We start from the raw sequence: 26,481 nt of genomic DNA on the forward strand, positions 1-26,481 counted from the left end.
AATGGTACCGGAACGTTCTGCCTAGGCCGCTGGGGGGGGGCGAGATAAGTTGGCCGGGCCGGAGTTCCAGAGCCCCGGCCGCTGGGGGGGAAATCTGACCCGCCGATCGGCCGCGGAAGTCCCGATCAGGCGGAGATCGGCCGCCTCACCCGGCCTAGGGGGGACATCTACAGGGGGTCCTTCACGTGGTCTTGTGATTTTGTTCGGATTAAAGGAGGTGGACCACCAGTTGCCGGAGAATTGGTTGTGGACCTGTACCTCATTTAGCATTACCCCTCAGACCGCTGCTTCATGATAGCGTTTTTTCTTTCAAGATTCATAGTCATACAGTGCGGAAAGAGGCCCTTCGGCCCAACATTCCCATGCCGACCAACATGCCCTATCTACACTAGTCCCCAATACCTGCCTGTATTTGGCCCATATCCCTCTAAACCTGTCCTATCCACACACCTGACCAAATGTTTTTTAATGGTTGGAGCATTATAAATTTTCCAAAAATTAAAAAATAAACAAATTCCATAAAAATGGTCAAAGTTTGTAATTGACTCCATTTCAAGTAAGTGTTTGTGGTTATGGTGTTTGAGTGTATTTCAAATATTTAGTCTAAAAAGAAAATAGGTTTTGAATGGTTATTAATGTTGGGAATTTTCAAATATTTTGATAAACTTGACAGTCAGTGAGCCTGAGGGGGTGGGGATGTCGATGCCCTCTATGTGGCGACTCTTTGCATACCCATGTGACACTGTGGCGCAGCGGTAGTGTTGCTACCTTACTTCGCCAGAGACCAGGGTTCGATCCCGACTACGGGCGCCGTCTGTACGGAGTTTGTACGTTCTCCCCGTGACCAGCGTGGGTTTTCTCCGAGATCTTCAGTTTCTACCCACACTCCAAAGGCGTACAGGTTTGTAGGTTAATTGGTTTCGGATAAATGTAAAAATTGTCCCTAGTGTGTGTACTGTATGTGTACTATATATAGACACACATATATGTTTGTATGTTGACACAAAAAGCTGGAGTAACAGTGTGATATCTTTCATTCATTGTTCTATTTCTTTCTACATCATCGTCTCTATCTCTCGTTTTCCTTTCCCCTTGACTTCGAGTCTGAGGAAGGGTCTCGACCTGAAACATCTCGGAGAGAAGGAATGGGTGATGTTTCAGGTCGAGACCCTTCTTTAGATGATATTAGACCAAGTGGACCCGTTGGGCCCAAACCTCTCCTGCATTGGTGCAGCTTTCTGTCCTCCCCCACTCCTCTTTCTCCTCAACCCCCCCTCCCCTCTCCCTTCTCCCCCACTCCCCCTTCCCCCCTCCCTCCCTCCGCCCTCTTCCCCTCCCCCTCCCCCTCCCCCTCCCCTCCTTTTAAACTTTAAAATGTGAATAACTTTAAAAATATAAGACAGATTTCAATAAAACTACTTGCATTGTCACTAAAGTGACAATGGTGAGTAAGGTGGGCCTAAAATTGTTGCGCTATCGTGCACCGTTTTGGCTGAAGTTCAGTCACAAACAAAGGTCAGTGTGGGAATGGGAGGGGGAGTTAAAGTGTTGAGCAACCGGGAGATCGGGCTGTTTTAGGCGGACTGGGCGAAACAATGGACGAGCCTGCGCTTGGTCTCACCGATCTTAAACTGATCAGAATTACGGTAGGTAGGTATCAGTTACATGCAATGGGAAAGTTTCTCACTAGTCACACCCGCAAAGCACTGAGCATTGTGGGTGACCCCTCCCACCCCTCCAACAGCCTCTTCACCCTCCTGCCTTCAGGGAGAAGGTTTCGCAGCCTGAGGTCGAGCACCACCCGACTAAAGAACAGTTTTTTCCACCAGGCTGTCAGGATGCTGAACTCTCTCCCCTCCCTCCCTCCCTCCCTCCTCCCTCCCCTGCCCCCATTGGACCTGGACTTTAACACCCCACACACACGCACATCCAGCACCAGACACTTTTTTTAACGTTGCTATGGACAGGCTTTGCACTACTGTTCACTATTTTTTATTGTAATATATTCAGCTTCATCTGTTTTTCATTGAAGTGGCTATATTTTATTAAACTGTATATATTGATTGTTGTTTGCTGTGCCTTTTTAATTTTAACTTAATTTAATGCACTTTTTACCTCGGGATTGTGGGAAACGGTATTTTGATTTTCTGTCTGTGTAAACTAACTGGAAATTGACAATAAAGTTGACTTTGACTTTGATAACAAACGAGAGTTTTAGTATATAGATATACGCACATAAAAACAAACTATAATAATAGTGCAAAAAGACAAAGCCCATGCTGTATGAATTTCCCTGCTGCACGTATCTATGTGTACACATGCATGTCAGCCCGTGTGTAAGTCTTCGCGTGTTCGGATCGATGGCGGGGTGCGTTAGTAAACTACAGTGGACGGCAGAGGTTTCGTCCAGACCTGAGTGACGGGGTTTTTCTTGTGGTGACTACACTTTGCCTCATATTCAGGGCGGATCTGGAGCTGCTGCTGCTCCTCTTCAAAGTCCACCAGGTCCCACTCGTACTCCAGCTTGGCCTGCCGTCGCTTCCACAGCTCCAGAAAGAGAGTCACTGCCCAGAGCACAAACACAAGATGCATCGTCACTTAACGCAAATTGGAGGAACAGCATCTCACATTCTGCTTGGGCAGCTCACAGCCCAGTGGTATGGAAATTGATTTCTCTCACTTCAGGTAGCCCCAGCCTTCCCTCTCTCTCTCTCCATCCCTCCCCCACCCAAGTCGCACCAGCTTCTCGTTATCACCCAACAAACAGCTAACAATGGCCTGTATCCTTTATCATCGTTACTTGTATATCTTTCATTCATTGTTCGTTATCTCCCTACATCATCGACTATATCTCTCGTTTCCCTTTTCCCTAACCAGTCGGAAGAAGGATCTCGACCCGAAACGTCACCCATTCCTTCTCTCCAGAGAATTTCTTACGGAGATAATTGCAGAGATTTGTAGATGTAGCCCAGCCCAGTCTCTCTTAAGGATAGCAGAGTCAGGGGGTATGGGGAGAAGGCAGGAACGGGGTACTGATTGAGAATGATCAGCCATGATCACATTGAATGGTGGTGCTGGCTCGAATGGCCGAATGGCCTACTCCAGCACATATTGTCTATCGTCTTATCACATAGACCATACTCCCCACCATTGACTTCATCTACATTTCACACTGCCTCAGAAAAGCAGCTGATATAATCAAGAATGTGCCACCCCGTTCATTCCAACACCCACCATTGCGTGAAAACGTCACCCCTCAGATTCGTACATCTTTTCCCCCTTCACCTTGATTCCATGTCCTCTGGCCCTCGATTCACCTACTCAGGGCAAGAGACTCTGTGCATCTACCCCATCTATTCCTCTCATGATTTTGTGCACCTCTATAAGATCACCCCTCATTATCTGATCTGTTTGGATAACATGCAAAACTAAGCTTTTCACTGCACACGTGACAATAATTAACTTAAAGCTAAGATAACTTACAGCAATACGTAGAGGTGCCTACTAGAGAAGAGGCAGTTTTGGACCTCCAGTTAGGAAATGAGACGGGTCAGGTGACGGAGGTATGTGTTGAGGAGCACTTTGGGTCTAGTGATCATAATGCCATTAGTTTCAATATAATTATGGAGAAGGTCAAATCTGGACCTAGGGTTGAGATTTTGGATTGGAGAAAGGCTAATTTTGAGGAGATGAGAAAGGATTTAAAAGGAGTGAAATGGAACTTTTTGTTTTATGAAAAGGATATAATAGAGAAATGGAGGGTATTTAAAGGTAAAATTTTGAGAGTACAGAGTCTTTATGTCCCTGTTCGGTGGAAAGGAAAGAATAATAATTTGAAAGAGCCGTGGTTTTCCAGGGAAATTGGACACTTGGTTCGGAAAAAGAGGGAGATATACAATAAATATAAGCGGCAGGGAGTAAATGAGGTTCTTGAGGAATATAAAGAATGTAAAAGGAATCTTAAGAAGGAAATTAGAAAAGCGAAAAAAAGATATGAGGCTGCTTTGGCAAGTAATGTAAAAGTAAACCCCAAGGGGTTCTACAGATATGTCAATAGCAAAAGGATAGTGAGGGATAAAATTGGTCCATTAGAGAGTCAGAGTGGACAGCTATGTGCTGAGCCGGAAGAAATGGGGGAGATATTAAACAATTTATTTTCTTCGGTATTCACCGAGGAGAAGGATATTGAATTATGTGAGGTAAGTGAAACAAGTAGAGTAGTGATGGAAATTATGAGGATTAAAGAAGAGGAGGTACGGACACTTTTGAAAAATATAAAAGTGGATAAGTCTCCAGGTCCTGATAGGATATTCCCTAGGAAATTGAGGGAAGTTAGTGCAGAAATAGCAGGGGCTATGACGGAAATATTTCAAACGTCATTAGAAACGGGGATGGTGCCGGAAGATTGGCGCATTGCGCATGTTGTGCCGTTGTTTAAAAAAGGTTCTAAAAGTAAACCTAGCAATTATAGACCTATTAGTTTGACGTCTGTGGTGGGAAAATTAATGGAAAAGATACTTAGGGACAATATATATAATTATTTGGATAAACAAGGCCTGATTAGAAACAGTCAACATGGATTTGTGCCTGGAAGGTCATGTTTGACTAATCTTCTTGAATTTTTTGAAGAGGTTACCAGGGAAATTGATACGGGCAAGGCTGTGGATGTTGTCTATATGGACTTCAGTAAGGCATTTGACAAGGTTCCACATGGAAGGTTGATTAAGAAGGTTAAATCGTTGGGTATTAATAGTGAGGTTGCAAGATGGATTCAACAATGGCTGAATGGGAGATACCAGAGGGTAATGGTTGACAATTGTATGTCAGGTTGGAGGCCAGTGTCTAGTGGAGTACCCCAAGGATCTGTGTTGGGTCCACTGTTGTTTGTCATTTACATTAATGATCTGGATGATGGTGTGGCAAATTGGATTAGTAAATATGCAGATGATACTAAGATAGGTGGAGTAGTTAATAATGAAGTAGAGTTTCAAAGTCTACAGAGAGACTTGGGCCTTTTGGAAAGGTGGGCTGAAAGATGGCAGATGGAGTTTAATGCTGATAAGTGTGAGGTGCTGCATTTTGGTAGGACAAATCAAAATAGGACGTACAGGGTAAATGGTAGGGAATTGAGGAATGCAGTGGAACAGAGGGATATGGGAATAACTGTACATTGTTCCCTGAAGGTGGAATCTCATGTGGATAGGGTGGTGAAGAAGGCGTTTGGTATGCTTGCCTTTATAAATCAGAGCATCGAGTATAGAAGTTGGGATGTAATGTTAAAATTGTACAGGGCATTGGTGAGGCCGAATCTGCAGTTCTGGTCGCCAAATTATAGGAAGGATGTCGACAAAATGGAGAGGGTACAGAGGAGATTTACTAGAATGTTACCTGGGTTTCAGCACTTAAGCTACAGAGAGAGGTTGAACAGGTTGGGTCTTTATTCTTTGGAGCGTAGAAGGTTGAGGGGGGACTTGATAGAGGTTTTTAAAATTTTGAGAGGGACGGACAGAGTTGACGTGGGTAGGCTTTTCCCTTTGAGAGTGGGGAAGATTCCAACAAGGGGACATAGCTTCAGAATTGAGGGACAAATGTTTAGGGGTAACATGAGGGGTAACTTCTTTACTCAGAGGGTGGTGGCTGTATGGAATGGGCTTCCGGTGGAAGTGGTGGAGGCTGGCTCGATTTTATTATTTAAGAGTAAATTGGATAGGTATATGGATAAGAGGGGATTAGAGGGTTATGGTCTGAGTGCAGGTAGATGAGACTAGGTCAGGGAGAGTGGTCGGCGTGGACTGGTAGGGCCGAAAGGGCCTGTTTCCGTGCTGTAGTTGTTATATGGTTATATATGGTTATATGGTTAATCTGAGTTTGGAAAATTTGAGATGGGGAGAAGGTTGAGAACTGGACATGGGTTGTGTCACCATCACACAAACCCAATCTCCCTTCCACTAACTCCATCTACATCTCACGCTGCCTCGACAAGGCCAGCAGCATAATCAAGGACCAGTCGCACCCTGGCCCCTTCCTCTTCTCCCCTCTCCCATCGGGCAAATGTATAGAAGTGTTAAAACAATGAACTGGAAAAAATAGTTAATTTCCTATTATTATTTCCAGTCCAAGAGGACTTACCCCAGATTCCCATAAAAACAGCGAAGAACAAAGTAGCTGCGTTGTCAAACAAGTGAGAATTCTGTGAACAGAAAAGGGAATGTATTAATTAACCAACATATCAATCTTTCAGATGCAGGTTTGGATGGATATGAACCAAGCGCAGGCAGGTGGGACTAGTGTGTAACTGGGACATGTTGGCCGGTGTGGGCAAGTTGGGCCGAAGTGCCTGTTTCCACATTGCATCACTCTATGATTCTATGCTGTATAATCTTGAATGAATTGCATTTATTGTTTAGTTTTTCAGTTTAGTTTAGAGGCACAGCGTGGAAACAGGCCCTTCGGCCCACCGAGTCCGCGCCGACCAGCGATCCCCGCACGCTAACACTATCCTACACACACTAGGGACAATTTACATTTACACCAAGCCAATTAACCTACAAACCTGTTCGTCTTTGGCACATATGACAATTAACTAATCAAGCTTAAATTGTGTAGGAAGGAACTGCAGATGCTGGTTTACACCGAAGATAGATACAAAATGCTGGAGTAACTCAGCAGGTCAGGCAGCATCTCTGGATTTCAGGAATAGGTGATGTTTCGGGTCGAGACCCTTCTTCAGACTGAGAGTCAGGGGAGAGGGAGACACAGAGATAAGGAAGGGTAAGGTGCGAAAACAAGACATCAAAGTTGACGAGGATCACGGATAGATCGTTATTAGCTAGGAGAAGGTGACAAGGAAGCAAACAAAGATAAGATTTAATCAGGGGGACCGTCAGACTGGTCGGAGAACTAGGAAGGGCGAGGGACGGAGAGAGGGGAAAAGCAAGGGTTACTTTAAGTTAGCGAAGTCAATGTTCATACCGCTGGGGTGTAAGCTGCCCAAGCGAAATATGAGGTGCTGTTCCTCCAATTTGCGCTGGGCCAATGGAGGAGGCCCAGGACAGAAAGGTCAGTGTGGGAATGGGAGGGGGAGTTAAAGTGTTGAGCAACCGGGAGATCGGCCAGTTTTAGGCGAAACAATGGGCGAGCCTGCGCTTGGTCTCACCGATCTTAAACTGATCTGAATTACGGTAGGTAGGTATCAGTTACATGCAATGGGAAAGTTTCTCACTGGTAGCCTTTTAAAATTGGTTATCTTTGAACTCTAATAAAGTCCTCTGTTTTAATTAAGCACGTACATACCAGTATGCTATTTCTAATTCGATCTATCCCTGCATCACTGAAACATAATAAATGCCCTGTCTGCATGAAATTACTTCCTCGGGTGTGACATTTTGTAACTACAGATGGACAATAACCAATTACAAGGAGCATTAACTTCTGTTGGCACTGGTAAAGAATAGCTACAGAGCTCCATGATACAGCCTCTGCCTCCACATGTTTCCACTAGTTTAGTCTGGAGATACAGTGCGGAAACAGGCCCCTCGGCCCACCGAGTCCGCACTACCCAGCGATACCCGCACACTGACACTATCCTACACGCACACTAGGGACAATTTACATTTATACCAAACCAATTAGCCTACAAACCTGTACGTCTTTGGAGTGTGGGAGGAAACCGAAGATCTGGGAGAAAACCCACGCACGCGGGCAATGGGGAGAACGTACAAACTCCGTACTGACAGCACCGGTAGTCAGGATCGAACCCGGGTCTCCGGCGCTGCAAGCGCTCGAAGGCAGCAACTCTACCTCTGCGCCGCCTTCTGAAATTAAGCTGGTAACTATTTCTGTTGGGAAAAGGTGGAGAGCAAATGGCCTCAGCCTCGAACGTTGGGGAGGGCATGATTTCGGCCCAATGCTGCACCCTGTAGTAATCCTGCTCCTGTCACTTACGAAGATGAATTTCATTTAAAAAGCAGCTGGTAGCCACATCTTTTAGAAAACAATAAAGAAAGCAGTGCTCGCGAATGATCCTTCTTCCACTGGGTGGGCTGGGGAGGGCCAAGCCTGACATTGTATAGGGGGCCCTGCGGTGGGGGTCCCTCTACGCAGGGATTCTGCCCCTCTCCATCGGGGACCTGGGGTAGAAGCTATTGCACCGAGGAGTCCCCTGCAACCTGTTCCTCGCGCGGTTCACAGACTCGCCAGCCGCCTGCCACTTTTGCGGGTTGGAAGAGTCTGTGTACCACGTGTACATGGAGTGTGTGAGGTTGCAGCCCCTGTTCCAATATCTAAAGGGGCTGCTCCTTGCTTTTTGGCTGCACTTCTCACCCACCATCCTCATCTTTGGACACCCTGTGCGTATGGGAGAGGGTAGGGCCGAAGATGTCCTTGTTGGGTTGCTCCTACAAGGACATTGGGTTACTCCCCCCCCTACATCAAAAATCTTCTAACCCCCCTCTCTAACTCCAGGTCCCTCAGGTCGGCCGACTTGGGGCTACTCACTATTCCGCGGTCTAGGCTTAAACTCAGGGGTGACCGCGCTTTTGCGGTTGCAGCTCCTAGACTGTGGAACAGCATCCCTCTCCCCATCAGAACTGCCCCCTCCATCGACTCCTTTAAGTCCAGGCTCAAAACCTATTTCTACTCCCTAGCGTTTGAGGCTCATTGAGGAGGCGCTGTGAACTGTTTGCGTGCTACTGTATGTTTCATTTTTTTTCCATTGGAACCTAATCAGATGTACAGCACTTCGGTCAACGTGGGTTGTTTTTAAATGTGCTATACAAATAAAATTGACTTGACTTGACTTGACTCCTGGGCCTGGCCAAGCTGGCCATCCGCGAGTCACGGCGCCAGGCGGAAGAGGGCTCTGCCCGAGCCGGCTGCCTGCCCCTTTTCCGGGGTTACATCCGCGCCCGGGTGGTGTTGGAGAGGGACCGCGCGCTGTCCACGGGCACCCTGGGGGATTTCTGGGCACCGCGGGGGATTGGATGCATCCTGGATGGGGATTGTAATATAATTGTATAATAGTTTCAATTGGTATCTTTGTTTGTATAGTATTCTGGTTGTGGGTTCTGTTTTGGTTTTATTGTATTGTATATATTATTTTAATATTTGAATAAATATTTTTGATTAAAAAATTAAAAAAAGCCTGACATTGTACGGCAGTCCGTTTACATCTACAAACCTTAGTTTAAGAAAATAACTGCAGATGCTGGTACAAATCGATTTATTCACAAAATGCTGGAGTAACTCAGCAGGTCAGGCAGCATCTCGGGAGAGACAAACCTTAGTTGACTGGCAGGTGGTGTTCAATCTCCAGAAGTCACAGGCATCGCAGAGCGGGCACATAATTATCCTGCCTCCGATCTCCGCATCGCAGATTTCATCGCTGGGGAGAAGGTGGAAGAACTCGTCAGTTAAACCTTACGTCACGTTTTATAATTTCACATTTTATAATGACTGTTGGCAGATCAATTTCCCTCGTGGGATAATTAACGTTTTATCGTATCGTATTGTAAAATATATAGGCACGGGTGGCGCAGCGGTAGAGTTGCTGCCTCACAGCGCCAGAGACCCGGGTTCAATCCAGACTACGGGCGCTGTCTGTACGGAGTTTGTACGTTCTCCCCGTTTCTGCGTTCTAAATTAACTAAACTAAACCTCACTAAAACGGGCTAAACCGGGCTTGAAAAAACAGCGTATAAATCAAAATGTACGTAAATCAAACATATAAAGACACAGAGTGCTGGAGTAATTCAATGGGTCAGGCAGCATCTCTGGAGAACATGGATAGGCGATGTTTTGGGTCGAGACTCTTCTTTGACCTGAAACGTCACCTTTCCATGTTCTCCGGAGATGTTGCCTGACCCGCTGAGCTACTCCAGCACTCTGTCTTGTCTCATGTTGCACCTGCACAACTAACAGAAATAAAATTCCTTCTCTTTCTTCCGAGTTCAAGTGTTCACAGGAGATGATTGGTTTAACAGAGATGAGGAAGAGGTTTACCAGATCGCTGTCTGGATAAGTGGATATTAGCTACAAGGAGAAGTTAGATAGACTTGGGTTGTTTTTCACCCAGAGTTGTGAATCTGTGGATTTATCTGCCATTATCGGCAGTGGAGGTCAATTCACTGGATGGTTTCAAGAGAGAGTTAGCTTTAGTTCTTAGGGCTAATGGGAGCAAGGGATACGGGGAGAAAGCAGGAACGGGGTACTGATTTTGGATGATCACATTGAATGGCAGTGCTGGCTCGAAGGGCCAAATGGTCCACTCCTGCACCTATTTTCCATGTTTCTATGTTTCTCTGGAGCGCCGGATATTGAGGGGAGACCTAATGGAAGTGTATAAAGTTATGAGTAGACAGTTAGAACCTCTTTCCCGAGGGTGGAAATATCACCACAGGTAAAGACCAGAGGGGAAAGTTTTAGGGAAGAGATATAAAAAGCTGAAGTAACTCAGCAGGTCCGGCAGCATCTCTGGAGAGAAGGAATGGGTGACGTTTCGGGTTGAGACCCTTCTTCAAACTGAGTCAAGGGAAAGGGAAATGAGAGATATAGACGATGATGTGGAGAGATATAGAACAAATGAATGAAAGATATGCAAAAAAGTAACGGTGTGAAAAGAAACAGGCCATTATTAGCTGTGTGCTAGGTGAAAACGAGTTACAGACAATGAGACTCAACAAGATGACTTTGAAGCTGTTACAACTTGGGTGGGGGAGGGACGGAGAGAGAGGGGATGCAAGGGTTATTTGAAGTTAGAGAAGTTAATATTCATACTGAAGGTAGACACAAAACGCTGGAGTAACTCAGCGGGACAGGCAGCATCTCTGGAGAGAAGGAATGGGTGGCGTTTCGGGTCGAGACCCTTCTTCGGACTCTTAATATCCAGAATATTAATATTCATACCACTGGGTTGTAAGCTGCCCAAGTGAAATACGAAATGCTGTTCCTCCAATTAGCGCTTGGCCTTACAATGGATGAGGCCTAGAAAAGGATAGTGTGGGAATGGGAAGGGGAATTCAAGTGTTTGGCATTAACGTTTGGCACAGATATTGTGGGTCAAAGAGATTGTTCTTGTGCTGTACTGTTCGATATTCTATGTTGAATGGGCGAGGCACAAAGTTTAAAGGAGATTTGCGTACCTTGGGTACCTGGAATGTGCCACCAGGGATGGTGGTGAAGGCAGATACATTAATGGTGTTTAAGAGCATTTTAAATTGGCACACATGGACATGCAGGGAATGGAGGGACATGGTGCATGTGCAAGCAAATGAGATAAATTTACATTGGCATCTTTCTAGATTAGTGCAGGTGTCAGAAGTTATGGGGAGAAGGTGATTAGGAGGGAGAGATAGATCAGCCATGATTGAATGGCGGAGTAGTCTTGATGGGCCGAATGGCCTAATTTCACTCCCATTCCTTATGACCATTGTCGGTACGGACATTGTGGGCTGAAGGGCCTGTTCCGGTGAGGTACTGTTGGGTGTTATACGGTAGCTTACCTCCACACATTTCCATCCTTGGTTATGCAGCCGAACAAAAAGCAGAGGAATCCGACCGCACCAGCGATTCCCAACATTTCCGTGTAGAATCCAAGCCAAGCAAAATATATTCCAATCTTCTCTCCGTAATATTTTCTGGAAGAAAGAAAACAGAAGGTACCCAACGTCGATCCTTTTCCACAGCAAACGTACGTTTCAGGACACAGCGCGGAAACAGGCCCTTCGGCCCACCGGGTCCGCGCCGACCAGCGATCCCCGCACATTTAACACCATCCTACACCCACTAGGGACAAATTTTACATTTACCAAGCCAATTAACCTACAAACCTATATGTCTTTGGAGTGTGGGAGGAAAACAAAGATCTCGGAGAAAACCCACGCAGGTCACGGGGAGAACGTACAACCTTTGTACAGACAGCACCCGTAGTCGGGATCAAACCTGGTTCTCCGGCGCTGCATTCGCTGTAAGGCAGCAACTCTACCGCTGTGCCACCGTGACCGCCCTATCAGAGAGGTCATAAGGTCACACGTGATAGGAGCAGAAATAGGCCATCCGGCCCATCAAGTCTAATCCGCCATTCAATCACAGCTGATCTATCTCTCCCTCCAAACCCCATTCGCCTGCCTTCACCCCATAACCCCTGACACCCGTACTAATCAAGAATCTATCTATCCCTGCCTTAAAAATATCCATTGATGGCCTCCACAGCCTTCTGTAGCAATGGCGTCCACAGATTCACCACCCTCTGACTAAAGAAATTCCTCTTCATCTCCTTCCTAAAAGAACGTCCTTTAATTCTGAGGCTGTGACCTCTGGTCCTAGACTCTCCCACTAGTGTCCTCTCCACATCCACTCTATCTAAGCCATTCACTATTTGGTAAGTTTCAATGAGGTCCCCTCATTCCTCAGTGTACAGTCCCAGCGAGTACAGGCCCAGTGCTGTCAAACGCTCATCATAGGTTAACCCACTCATTCCTGAGATAATTCTTGTAAACCTCCTCTGGACCCTCTCCAGAGCCAGCACATTCTTCCTCAGACATGCTGCCCAAAATTGCTCACAATACTCCACACGCGGCCTCACCAGTGCCTTATAGAGCCTCAGCATTACATCCCTGTTTTTGTATTCTAGCCCTCTTGTAATAAAAGCTAGCATTGCATTTGCCTTCCGCACTCTGACACCATTTTGACTTGCAAATTAATCTTTCCTGGAATCCTGCACCAGCACACCCAATTCTCTTTGCACCTCCGATTTCTGGATTCTCTCCCCGTTTACAAAGTAGTCTATGCCTTTACAAAGTAGTCTATGCCAAAACACGGATAGATGACGTTTCAGGTGAAGACCCTTCTTCAGGCTGAGAGTCAGGGGAGAGGGAAATATAGAATGGCAGAGAAGTCAATGTTCATACCGCTGGGGTGTAAGCTGCCCAAGCAAAATATGAGGTGCTGTTCCTCCAGTTTACGTTGGGCCTCACTCTGACAGTGGAGGAGGCCCAGGACAGAAAGGTCAGTGTGGGAATGGGAGGGGGAGTTAAAAGTGCTTGGTAACCGGGATAACGGGTAGGCCGAGGCAGACTGAGGGGAAGTGCCGGAGGTGGACCCTCGTGGTTTGACGGGGCCCGTGGTTGGGGCCCGGGTCAGTGCCACGGAGGCGTCCGGAGCGGACCCGGCAGCGTTAGCGGAGAGGTCGGCGCGGCGGTTGATGATGGCGCTGACCGACGGACGAGAACGGACCGCGTGGGAGTGAGGACGCTGCCGCCGAGGGAAAGAACGATGGAGGACCCGACGTGAGGGGACCGCCGTGAGGGAGGGGGGAGAGAACAATGAACAATGGGGACCCGACGTGGGGAAGGAGGGGGAAGAACAATGGACCAAGGGGGACCTGGTGCGGGGGAGGAGGGAATTTGTAACTTTATAAGCGCCCTTTACGTGGTGACCATTTGCATACCTCGGCAAGCCATGGAAGCAAAAAAATTCACTGTGACTTGCCACATGTGACAATAAACTATTCAATTCAATTCAATTCAGCGAAACGATCGCCAAGCCTGTGCATAGTCTCGCCCATATATAGGAGTCTCCCTCTCTACCCACGACTGTGTGATCAGGCACAGGTTCCAACATCATCTTTCATTTCACTGATGGTACCACCGTCGTTGGTCGCCTTGCTGCCCTGAGAACCACATCCAGTGACCCTTACAAACAAACGAGAACGTGGTTCATCCAAACTCAGAGGCGAGGTCTCTGTTCCTGTTTTCTATTTCATAAGTTCACAAATGATAGGAGCAGAATTAGGCCGTTCGGCCCATCAGGTCTACTACTACTTCAATCGTGGCCGATCTACCCTTTCCTCTCAACCCCCGTTCTCCTGCCTTCTCCCCATAACCCCTGACACCCTTAGTAATCAAGAATCTATCGATCTATAATCTCTGCCTTAAACATATCCACTGGCTTGGCCTCCACAGCCTTCTGTGGCAATGAATTCCGCAGATTCACCACTACATAAATCTGGCAAAGTGATAATTGGATACCAGCCCCCCAAGGCTGCTCCGACTAACAGCCACCTAATGCCAAAGTCAAACTCAGCCACAGCTTCGATGGGGCTGCTAGCAATTGACTTGCACTTTCTGGAGCGTCGCCAAGATTAAATCAATTCAGCTGCCGCAGCTATTTGAGATTTGTAACCTCTTCCGTAAACCTTTTGCACAAATTCCCTTTGTTACACCTGGTTCGAAATCCTACCCTCTACACTTGACCTCCATTTGACACTACTGCCATTCTAACGCCGTGCCCCACGGCAGGTCTGTAATTTGAGCCATGTTTGTGGTCCACATTTCTGTAGCCGACTTGTATGTAGCAGGTAGCTGAGTCAAAGAGAGAGAGAGCTGCTGGAGGGTTTGCAGTCTCTCCTCTGCCTCTTTATAGAGACATATAAAATTATAAAAGGACTGGACAAGCTAGATGCAGGAAAAAAATGTTCCCAATGTTGGGGGAGTCCAGAACCAGGGGCCACACAGTCTTAGAATAAAGGGGAGGCCATTTAAAACTGAGGTGAGAAGGAACTTTTTCACCCAGAGAGTTGTGACAATTTGTGGAATTCTCTGCCACAGAGGGCAGTGGAGGCCAAATCACTGGATGGATTTAAGAGAGAGTTAGATAGAGCTCTGGGGGCTAGTGGAATCAAGGGATATGGGGAGAAGGCAGGCACGGGTTACTGATTGTGGACGTTCAGCCATGATCGCAATGAATGGCGGTGCTGGCTCCAAGGGCTGAAAGGACTCCTCCTGCACCTATTTTCTATGTTTCTATTGCTCTAACAAGCGGCATCTTAAAATCGTTTTCACACCTTACCCTTCCGTATCTCCATTTCTCCCTCTCCCCTGACTCTCAGTCTGAAGAAGGGTCGCGACCCGAAACGTCACCCATTCATAAGGTCATAAGTGACAGTAGCAGAATTAGGCCATTCGGCCCATCAAGTCTACTCTGCCATTCAATCATGGCTGATCTATCTCTCCCTCCTCACCCCATTCTCCTGCCTTCTCGCCATAACCCCTGACACCTGTGCTAATCAAGAATCTATCTATCTCTGCCTTAAAAATATCCAAAACTGTCCATTCCTTCTCTCCAGAGATGCTGCCTGTCCCGCTGAGTTACTCCAGCATTTTGTGTCTATCTTCAGTGTAAACCAGCATCTGCAGTTCCTTCCTACACAATAATCTTAATTGTGACAAGACTGCGAAGAGTACCACCAGATAAGGCGAGATTCTTTTGGACACAATCTACTCCGGAGGTATGGTAAAGGGAAGGTAGACTCATAAGGCTGGAGTAACTCAGCGGATCAGGCAGCATCTCTGGAGTAAAGGACCAGGTGACGTTTCTGTTCAAGACCCTTCTTCGGAAAAGGAAAGTTGAAAACCATCTGATGAGATGTAGTGAAACTCTCCTTCCATCACCTACTTGGGCAGCACGGTGGCGCAGCGGTAGAGTTGCTGCCTCATAGCGCCAGAGACCCGGGTTCCATCCTGACCATGGGTGTGTGGTCTGTGCAGAATTTGAGATGTTCTCCCCGTGACCTGCGTGGGCTTTCTCCGGGCGCTCCGGCTTCCTCCCACACTCCAAAGACGTTCAGGTTTGCAGGCTAGATACCAATTAGATAAGCGTCTATACTCTAAAGTCTAAAGACTAGCTTGCTCACCTCAGTTTGAAGTCAGTACAATACAATCTCTCCATAATAATAATAATAATAATAACAATAATAATATCCTTTATTGTCATTGGACTTAGAGAAACAACAAAATTAGGAGAGCTACTCCAGATCAGTGCAAACAAAACAAGTTAAAAACACATCCAATAAGTCATTTAAATGCTTAAAAGTAGTAAATGAATAAATATATATCACACCTAGGTGGAATATTGCACTTGGGAGAATATTGCACTTTAAAATGTTATAAATACTTTAAAGAAATGGAAAAAATAAATATTTGCTGGGTGCTCTGTTTTTACAGTGGAATGGGTGACAGCGTTTCTCGTGTCGTGTGAACATCTGAGGAGTTTAGACGTACCTGATGAGGTTAAGAGGCTGCTCCTTGTAGAACTGTCCAAAGCGTGCCCATTGCTTATATAATGTGTATCGCTCATTCTCACTCTTTGGGTCATGGGACTTCATCCAGTATCTGCACTACAGAAGCACACGCAGTGAGCAGACAGCAGCAATAATGGAGAAAGGAAAATGGTGGAAACCCAGGTAACAACCGTGAAAGGAGAAACAGAGCTAGCGTTTTAGGTTGAAGACCTAACGTCCGAACGAGGCTGTTGCCAGCACTCGAGGGTCCGAGCTACAGGAAGATGTTGGGGCAGGCTGGGACTCTATTCCCTGGAGCGCAGGAGGACAAGGGGTGATCTTATAGAGGTGTACAAAACTATGAGAGGAATAGATCGGGTAGAATCTCTTGCCCAGAGTAGGTGAATCGAGGAGCAGAGGGTTTGAGGTGAAGGGGGAAAGATTTAATTGGAGTCTCAGGGGGGGTAACCTTTTCACACAAAGGTTGGTGGGTCCATGGAACGAGCTGCCGGAGGAGGTAGTTGAGGCAGGGACTGACCCAACGTTTGAGAAACAGTTTGACAGGTACATGGATAGGACATGTTTAGAGTGATATCGACCAAGCGCAGGAAGATGGGACTAGTGTAGATGGCCGGCGTGGGCAAGTTGGGCTGAAGGGCCTGTTTCCCCAAAGTATCACTATGACTCAATGCCTCTATATTGTACTGCCTTGCTGCCATTAAATGGAAGAGGAACATTTCCATGTACATAAGGGCTGGACTATCCTGGAGGTGAACATGGAGCACTGGCCACAGCAGATGCTCAGCAACCTACAACTAGATCAACTGGAATTCCTTTCACTCTCTGGGTAAGGATTTCTTATCTAGATGTCCACGGTGGTGGAGCTGGTGGAACCGTTGCTTCTCAGTGCCAGAGACCCGGGTTTGATCCTGACTTGGATGCTGTCTGTGTGGAGTTTGCACGTTGCCCCTGTGATCGCACGAGTTTCCTCCCAACATCCCAACGACGTGCGGGTTTGCAGGTTAGTCGGCCTCTGTAAAAGGTGTAGGGAGTGGATGCGAAGGTGGGATAAACAAACCAGGGCGGCACAGTGGCGCAGCGGTAGAGTTGCCGCCTCACAGCGCCAGAGACCCGGGTTCGATCCCGACTACGGGTGCTGTCTGTACCGAGTTTGTACGTTCTCCCCGTGACCTGCGTGGGCTTTCTCCTGGAGCTCCGGTCTCCTCCTACACTCCAAAGACGTACAGGTTTGTAGGCTAATTGGCTTCGGTAAAATTGTAAATTGTCCCTAGTGTGTGTAGGATAGTGCTAATGTGCGGGGATCGCTGGTTGGTGCAGACTCAGTGGGCCGAAGGGCCTGTATCTCGAAACTAAACGACATCCCACTTTCGCATCCACTCTTGACACACTGTGCGCACTTTACACAGGGCCAATTAATGTACGAACCTGGCACGTCTGTGGGGTCGGGTGTCAGGGGTTACGGGGAGAAGGCAGGAGAATGGGGTTAGGAGGGAGAGATAGATCAGCCATGATTGAATGGCAGAGTAGACTTAATGGGTTCGAATGGACTAATTCTGCTCCTATCACTTATGGCCTTAAGAAATGACACGAGGACACGGTGGGGAGGAGGGGGGGGGAGAAACGTGCAAACTCCAGACAGCCAGCACCCGAGGTCAGGATCAAACCCGGGTCTCTGGCGCTGTGAGGCAGCAGCTCTACCCGCTGCGCCACTCGTGTCCCAACCAATGCCACACAAGCTATTGTGTGAAAGGACAATCACTCCAATTCACTGCGGGAAAGAGCTCCTCGTGTCTAACACCACATTCGGCAGCACGCACGGAGCTATTTAAAATAAAAACAGTTTAGCAGTACAAATCCGGGTCTCCATGCCAACCATGCATTGCTGATTCAGCCTCTCCGCTCGGCTCTTGGCCAGAGTCTAACAGCAGCGATTCACACCACAGGCTTCCTGCAGCTGCTCTGCAAGGAAACGAACGTCTGTCTGCCTGCAGAGGGGGGCAGGCCTCCTCACTTGTTAACGCATTTAGGGCCCAGCTTTCCGTCGTGCCAAAAAGGGCATCAGCAATTAGCAACAAAAAAACCCAATCATTTTGTTTCTTTTTCCCACATTTTAACACTTAGTCAGAGGGTGGTGAATCTGTGTAATTCATTGCCACAGAAGGCTGTGGAGGCCATGTCAGTGGATGTCTTTTAAGGCAGAGATAGATAGATTCTTGATTAGTACGGGTGTCAGGAGTTATGGGGGAGAAGGCAGGAGGATGGGGTGAGGAGGGAGAGATAGATCAGCCATGATTGAATGGCGGTGTAGACTTGATGGGCCGAATGGCCTAATTCTGCTCCTATCGCTTATGAACATGAATCTATTTCTTAAACTGATCAGAAAATGGAGGATAAAATGGAGGCAGGACGGTGGCGCAGCGGTAGAGTTGCTGCCTTTCAGCGCTAGAGATCCGGGTTCGACTGCAGGCGCTGTCTGTACGGAGTTTGTACGTTCCCCCCGTGACCTGCGTGGGTTTTCTCCGAGATCTTCAGTTTCCTCCCACACTCCAAAGGTGTGCAGTAGTTTAGGTTAATTGGCTTGGTATAAATGTAAAATTGGCCCCAGTGTGTGTAGGATCGTGTTAGTGTGCGGGGATCGCTGTTCAGCGCGAACTTGGTGGGCCGAAGGGCCTGTTATAGACAATAGACAATAAACAACAGGTGCAGGAGTAGGCCATTCGACCCTTCGAGCCTGCACCGCCATTCGATGTGATCATGGCTGATCATTCTCAATCAGTACCCCGTTCCTGCCTTCTCCCCATACCCCCTGACTCCGCTATCCTTAAGAGCTCTATCTAGCTCTCTCTTGAATGCATTCAGAGAATTGGCCTCCACTGCCTTCTGAGGCAGAGAATTCCACAGATTCCCAACTCTCTGACTGAAAAAGTTTTTCCTCATCTCCGTTCTAAATGGCCTACCCCTTATTCTTAAACTGTGGCCCCTGGTTCTGGATTCCCCCAACATTGGGAACATGTTTCCTGCCTCTAACGTGTCCAACCCCTTAATAATCTTATATGTTTCGAATAAGATCCCCTCTCATCCTTCTACGCTGTATCTCCTAAACTAAAATGAATTGAGTTTTTAAACCTGACCAACTGAAAATGCCTCATTTTGTTGGAGCCTTAACTCAAGGTGGATGTGGGATTCACCGCTGTAAGGGGCTGCGCGTGGCTAGTTTTGTTACCCAGAGGGTGGTGGGTGCCTGGAATGCACTGCTAGCTGTGGTGGTGGTGGAGGCAGCTAATCTGGCCAAAGCACTCTCTCATCGTTGCGTGGTAGGGCATTCCACGGTCAGCGATGAAGGTAATTTTTCGAGACGCGTCGTGGTAACTGGTCCTTCGGCCCAACCGAGTCCGCGCAGACCAACAATTCGATCCGACAATTTACAGAATTGAATCAACCTACGAACCTGAGATTGACCTAAAAAGCTGGATAGACATAACTCAGCACGTCGGGCAGCATCTCTGGAGAACAGGAATAGGTAACGTTTCAGGTCGAGACCCTTCTCACAGACCCGAAACGTCGCCTGTTCCTTCTCTCCAGAGATGCTGCCTGGCCCGCTGAGTTACACCAGCCTTTTGTGCCTATCCTCAGTTTAAACCAGCATCTGCAGTTCCTTCCTACAGAACCTGCAAAAACCTACACGTGTTTGGAGTGTGGGAGGAAACTGGAGCACCCGGGAAAAAACCCACGCGGTCTCGGGCGCAGTAAGGCAGCAACTCTACCATTGCATCTCCATGCCGGCCATTTTAACTGCTAGCAACAGTTTCATGGACCTATCAAAAGTTTCTGACGTCTGCAATTAGTTTTGTTTAATTTATTGTCAGGTGTACCAAGTTCCAGGAAAAAGCTATTTTTGTTGCGTGATAACCCAGTCAGCGGAAAGACTCTATACGATCACAATCAAGCCGGCCACAGTGTGCAGACACAAGATAAAGGGAATAATGTTTGGTGCTAAGATAAAGTCCAGTAAAGATAGATTAAAGATTGTCCGAGGGTCTCCAATGAGGCCAGGGCCGCTCTCGAGTTGGTGGTAGGATGGTTCAGTGGCCTGATAACAGCTGGGAAGAAACTGTCCCTGAGTCTGGAGGTGTGCGTTTTTCACACTGCCCGATGGGAGAGGGCACATCCAGGAATTTCAGGAACAAGGTGAAGGACCCAGAACAGACACAACAGAACAGATATCGCGCGGCAGCAGAATGCCGTAGAATGCAGTAGCAGCCACCAAAAGGCCGTTTTGTTGTTGCCAAAGTTTCAAAACTAGAAGTAAGCACAAACTTCAAAAGCAAACGGCAAATGTGCATTACTCCACAGCGGGACACTGGCAGCAAGTCAACGTCAATATTATCCATGGCACAGAGAACTGGAGAATATTGTTAACTCCCCCAACATGGCATGCGGTCAAATGGAATGTCCTGCAAGGTTACACAAAAATATTCTCTTTGCTGGGTCGTTCACCAACATAATTATGGCTATCCCAAGGGATGGTTTAGTCTAGAAATGCAACATGGAAACACCGAGGCCACTTAGTCCACGCCGACTGGCGATCCCCGCACACCAACACTATCCTGCACACACGCGGGACTATTTTACATTTCTACCGAGCCAGTTAACCAACAAACCTGTACGTCTTTGGAGTGTCGGAGGAAACTGGAGAAAACCCCACGCGGGTCACGGGGAGAACGTACAAAGTCCGTATGGACAAGTGCCCGTGGTCAGGGTCGAACCAGGACTAAACAGGTCTGGCTGCCTCTCTTCTCGATCAGAAACAGGAGGGACTAAGGACTTGCTGGCGGTTTGGACATGGGGCAGCACAGCTGGTGGAGCTGGTGCCTCACAGTGCCAGAGACCCAGGTTCGATCCTGACCTCGGGTGCTGTCTGAGTTGAGTTTGCACGTTCTCCCTGTCGATTTTCTCCATGTGCTTCCATATCCTAAAGACGTGCGGGTTTGTAGGCTAATTGGTCTCTGTAAATTGACCCCTAGTGTGCAGGCAGTGGATGAGAAAGTGGGATAACATAGAACTACTGTAAAGGGGTGATCGATGATCGGAGTGGACTCGGAAGGCCGAAGGGCGTGTTTACATGCCGTATAACTATACTAAACTAAACTAAACTAAACTAAACTAACATAGCTTTAAAATAAACTAAACCAACTCGCAATGATGTATCCCTCTTGGAACCAGGGGACACAGTCTAAGAATAAAGGGGAGGCCATTTAAAACTGAGGTGAGAAAATTTTCTTTTCACCCAGAGAGTTGTGAATTTGTGGAATTCTCCACCACAGAATGCAGTGGAGGCCAATTCACTGGATGGATTTAAAAGGGAGTTAGATAGAGCTCTAGGGGCTAGTGGAATCAAGGGATATGGGGAAAAGGCAGGCACGGGTTACTGATTGTGGATATCAGCCATGATCGCAATGAATGGCGGTGCTGGCTCGAAGGGCCAAATGGCCTCCTCCTGCACGTATTTTCTATGTTTCTATGGAATCACACCATATTTAGCTAATAATTGGCCTATCGAGGAACCTCCCTGACTGAGGTAATCTGTTGCCGGCCCTGATTTGTTCTGTTTTTTTCTTGCTTCCAGCACCCACCTTATCCCGAAACAATACCTATCCACGTTCCCCAGAGATGCTGCTATGGAAGCCGCAGTATGACACACTATGGCATTGGAGGAGGCCCATGACAGAAAGGTCAGACTGGGAATGGGAGGGGGAGTTGAAGTGCTCGGCCACCGGGAGATTAGTTTGGTCAAAGCGGACCGAGCGCAGGTGTTGAGCGAAGTGATCGCCGAACCTGCGTTTGGTTTCGCCGATGTAAAGAAGTTGACATCTAGAGCAGCGGATGCAATAGATGAGGTTGGAGGAGGTGCAGGTGAACCTCTGCCTCGCCTGGAAAGACTGTTTGGGTCCTTGGATGGAGTTGAGGGGGGAGGTAAAGGGACAGGTGTTGCATCTCCTGCGGTTGCATGGGAAAGTGCCCGGGGATGGGGTGGTTTGGGTAGGAAGGGACGAGTGGACCAGGGAGTTATGGAGGGAGGGGTCTCTGCGGAACGCAGAAAGGGGAGGGGATGGGAAGATATGGCCAGTGATGGGGTCCCGTTGTAGGTGACGGAAATGTGGGCGGATGATTTGTTGGATACGCTGGCTGGTGGGGTGGAAGGTGAGAACGAGGGGGATTCTATCCTTGTTACGAGTGGGGGGAGGGGGAGCAAGAACGGAGCTGCGGGATGTAGAAGAGAACCGGCATGAACATTGACTTCTCCAACTTTAGATAGTTCCTCTGTCCCTCTCTTCCCCTCCTCCTTCCCAGATCTCCCTCTATCTTCCTGTCTCCACCTATATCCTTCCTTTGTCCCTCTCCCCTGACTCTCAGTCTGAAGAAGGGTCTCGACCCGAAATGTCACCCATTCCCTCTCTCCTGAGATGCTGCCTGACCTGCTGAGTTACTCCAGCATTTTGTGAATAAATACCTTTGAGGTTAAGACAGGTGTACAGCACAACTACCTTTCGGCATCCATTGAAGCACATCAATGTCCCTGATACAGTAGGTATTGTGTGTAGGATGCTGGTTTAAACCGAAGATAGACCCAAAAAGCTGGAGTAACTCAGTGGGACAGGCAGCATCTCTGGAGAGAAGGAATGGGTGACGTTTCGGGTCGAGAGGGAGATGATAGATCAGCCATGATCGAAATGGAGGAGTAGACTCGATGGGCCGAGTGGCCGAATTCTGCTCCTATCACATGACCTTTCTGGCCAAACATGGAGCAATGCTGCATGTCCAGAGAAGTCTGTGATTAAGTGGACTTATACCCTCTCAGAAACTCTGAATCACAAGCAGGTATTTACATTGTAGATTAATTCAAACACAACACAACAAAAAAAACAAAAACTGTTCCCGGACTTCTGGATTAACTTAATTTAAGAAGTGGGAGTTCCCCATTTGCTTTGTGGGAGGAGGGGGAAACGAAAAATGAATGCAAGAATAAAAGAAAGAACAGGAACGGCAGTTCATTATTTAATATTCCGAGAGTAAACATGAATAACAGGCTACCACAAAAGCCAGCAGCATAATCAAAGACCAGTCTCACCCCGGCCACTCCCTCTTCTCCCCTCTCCCATCAGGCAAGAGGTGCAGGGGTGTGAAAACGCACACCTCCAGATTCAGGGGCAGTTTCTTCCCAGCTGTTATCAGGCAACTGAACCATCCTACCACCAACCAGAGAGCAGTCCTGAACTACTATCTACCTCACTTGGATCATCTTCAATCAGACTTTATCTTGACTAAACGTCATTCCCTTTTTCCTGTATCTGTCCACTGTGGACGGCTTGATTGTAATCATGTATAGTCTTTCCACAGGCCAGTTAGCAAGCAACAAAAAGCTTTTCACTGTACCTCGGCCCACGTGACAATAAACTAAGTTACAACTGAACTAGATATTTGGTTTTGGGGTCGAAGAAGTTAGCATGGAAACAGGCCCTTTGTGCAAATAAGACTGGCTTCAATGGGGCATCTTGGTTGGCATGGTTGAGTTGGGACAAATAGCAGAGAGGCAAAGACAGAGAAATAAAGCATTTAGAAACATGGAACTGCAGATGCTAGTTTACATCAAGGAAAGACACAAAGTGTTGGAGTAACTCAGTGGGTCCGGCAGCATCTCCGAAGAGAAATGGGCGGGTGACGTTTGGGGTCGGGACCCAAATCGTTACCCACCCTTTTTCCTCCAGAGATGCTGCCTGACCCGCTGAGTTACTCCAGCACTTTGTGTCGTTTTTGGTAAATCAGCATCTGCAGTTCCTCGCATCCAGAGAAAGCACAGGCACAGGTCATAGACACAAAAAAATAAACTGGGGTAACTCAGCGGGTCAGGCAGCATCCCTGGAGAAAAAGGAATAGGTGACGTTTCGGGTCGAGACCCTTCTTCAGACAGTTTTGGGCGGGAAACGTCGCCTGCTCCTTCTCTCCACAGATGCTGCCTGTCCCGCTGAGTTACTCCAGCATTCTGTGTCTATCTTTGGTTTGTTGCAGTTCCTTCCTGCACACGAACGGGTCCTTTAGACGACAATGACGTCAAGCTAAACATAAGCTCTTCTGCCTGAAAATAATCAGTTTGTAGTTTCCTGATGAAATTTAGAAACTGAGCTTAGCTTCCATAAATCTAATAATCTGATTGTAATCGAGAGCTCTCTGTGCTGGATACATACGTCGTGCAGTGGATAAGCAGCGGTGTACGTCCCGTTGTTCAGCAGCCTCTTAATCCCGAGTTTCTTCTTGCCCTCCTCTGTTGCGTACTTGCATCGAGAGAGAATGTAATACACCTGGAGTAAAGGAGAAGGTGAACATCATCTTGAATTAGGGGGGACTTTTCCCCACACAAAGGGTGGTTGGTGGGAGGATGGAACGAGCTGCCAGAGGAGGTAGTTGAGGCAGGTACATGCAGTTGGGCGGGTACATGGTTAGGACAGGATTGGAGGGATTGTGGACCCGAACGCGGGCGGGCGGCACTAGTGTAGCTGGGACATTGTTGGCCGGTGTGAGCAAGTTCGGCTGAGGGGTCTATTTCCGCACTGTATGACTCCGCTATGACTCGATGTGAAAAATCGTGTGCCTCTCTTCCGGCACATAGTAAATTGGCAATTGTAGGAAGATATTTTTCAATACGGTATGGTGGCGCAGTGGTAGAGTTGCTGCCCCACAGTGCCAGAGACCCGGGTTCGATCCCGACTCCAGGTGTTGCCTGTACGGAGTTTGTACGGTGTCCCCGAGACGTTCGGTTTCCTCCCACACTCCAAAGACGTGCAGGTTTGCAGGTTCATTGGCTTGGTGTTAAATGTATATCCATGTAAAATTGTCCCTGGTATGTGTCGGATAGCGTCGGTGTGCGGGGATCGCTGGTCGGCGCGGACTCGGCGGGTCGAAGGGCCTGTTTCTGAGCTGTATCTCCCAACTCAACTAAACCGAGGAAAGTGTCGGGGAAATTTGGGACAGAACGCATTGGTCCACAGGGAGATTGGAGGCAGTTCTGAGACCGTGTGATCTACTTGGCACTGATGGATAACGGAGGGTTTAGCACGGTCATACGTACAATTCTGTTGCGGGTAGAAGGCGAGAAGAAGGTCTCGGGGTTATTGATCAGGTAGAGCTCCTGCCGCTGTTTACTGAAAGGTGCTGTGAAATAATCTGGCTCGGGGTTAATGATGGCCGGATCCAGGCGAAATGGCCTCAACAACCGGTCAAACGGATTCTCCCTCGCTTGGGGGATGTCATTTTCTTTAATGGGCACTTTAATGTGCATGACCTCCGCATACATAGCCAGGACATCCCAGGGGGCATGGACTTTCACAAAGTAGGTTTTACCATCTTCCGAATCCTGAAAGACAACGTGCCCACATTAATTTGCAACATCTTATATCTATCTATCTATATCTATCTATCTTCTATCTATATCTATCTATCTATCTATATAATACTAAAACTCTGCGGTCCAACATTCCGTATGTATGTATGTATATGTGTATGTACGGAAGATTACTTACAAACCCTACTCCTCCTAGACGGTACACCAAAGCGCTACGATTTTTGTACCGCCGTATTCACCATTAACCTGGGCAACTATTGTAAGTACTTTCGTTCAAATTGAAGCTACCTTTTTAAAGCTAGAGAGATATTAAAGTTTAAATTTTTCATTTCTAACCCTTTTCTTCAAGGGGCTACATTTGTTTCCAAAAGTTTCCAGAAAAGGATTTAGTTTTCAGCAAGGATTTAGTTTTCAGCTTGTGACGGCTACATTGTTTCGAAAAGCTTCCAAGAAGTCTTTTTTGTTATTGCAAGTCAAGTCAAGTCAAGTCAGTTTTATTTGTATAGCACATTTAAAAACAACCCACGTTGACCAAAGTACTGCACATCTGATTAGGAAAAAACAAACAAACATCTGATTAGGGAAAAAAAAAAAGAATGAAGGCTATAGTGGTCACTTGACATACACAGATCAGGAGGACGGGCCCAACGGGCACACTTGGAGAGTAAGAGTGGGGCTGGGGGAGGAGAGAATGGGGGGTGTGGGGACGGGCCCAACGGGCCCTCTTTTCCGGGCCCAACGGGCACACTTGGAGAGTAAGAGTGGGGCTGGGGGAGTGAGAATGGGGGGTGTGGGGACGGGCCCAACGGGCCCTCTTTTCTAGTATAATACTAAAACTCTGCGTTCGTATGTAGGGATGTATGTGTGTATGTACGGAAGTTTAACTTACAAACCCTACTCCTCCAAGACGGTACACCAAAGCGCTACGATTTTTGTACCGCCGTATTCACCATTAACCTGGGCAACTATTGTAAGTACTTTCGTTCAAATTGAAGCTACCTTTTTAAAG

The 26,481-nt window shown here is 47.5% G+C and overlaps 1 protein-coding gene across 7 annotated transcripts in view; it reads right to left on the reverse strand.

The window, feature by feature from the left end:
- Nucleotides 1-26,481, reverse strand: part of ano5a (anoctamin 5a) — a 133,671-nt gene that overhangs the window by 28,610 nt on the left and 78,580 nt on the right. For all 7 annotated transcript variants that reach the window (XM_078415500.1, XM_078415501.1, XM_078415496.1 and 4 more), the window contains 7 exons: nt 25,200-25,484; nt 24,319-24,432; nt 16,056-16,171; nt 11,499-11,633; nt 9,280-9,382; nt 6,130-6,190; nt 2,413-2,564 (listed from right to left, as the gene is read on the reverse strand). In XM_078415500.1, the coding sequence (XP_078271626.1) occupies nt 2,413-2,564; nt 6,130-6,190; nt 9,280-9,382; nt 11,499-11,633; nt 16,056-16,171; nt 24,319-24,432; nt 25,200-25,484 (966 nt within the window). The remainder of the gene's footprint in view (nt 1-2,412; nt 2,565-6,129; nt 6,191-9,279; nt 9,383-11,498; nt 11,634-16,055; nt 16,172-24,318; nt 24,433-25,199; nt 25,485-26,481) is intronic.

The sequence above is a fragment of the Rhinoraja longicauda genome, chromosome 18 (assembly GCF_053455715.1).
Source record: "Rhinoraja longicauda isolate Sanriku21f chromosome 18, sRhiLon1.1, whole genome shotgun sequence".
Lineage (NCBI taxonomy): Eukaryota > Metazoa > Chordata > Chondrichthyes > Rajiformes > Arhynchobatidae > Rhinoraja > Rhinoraja longicauda.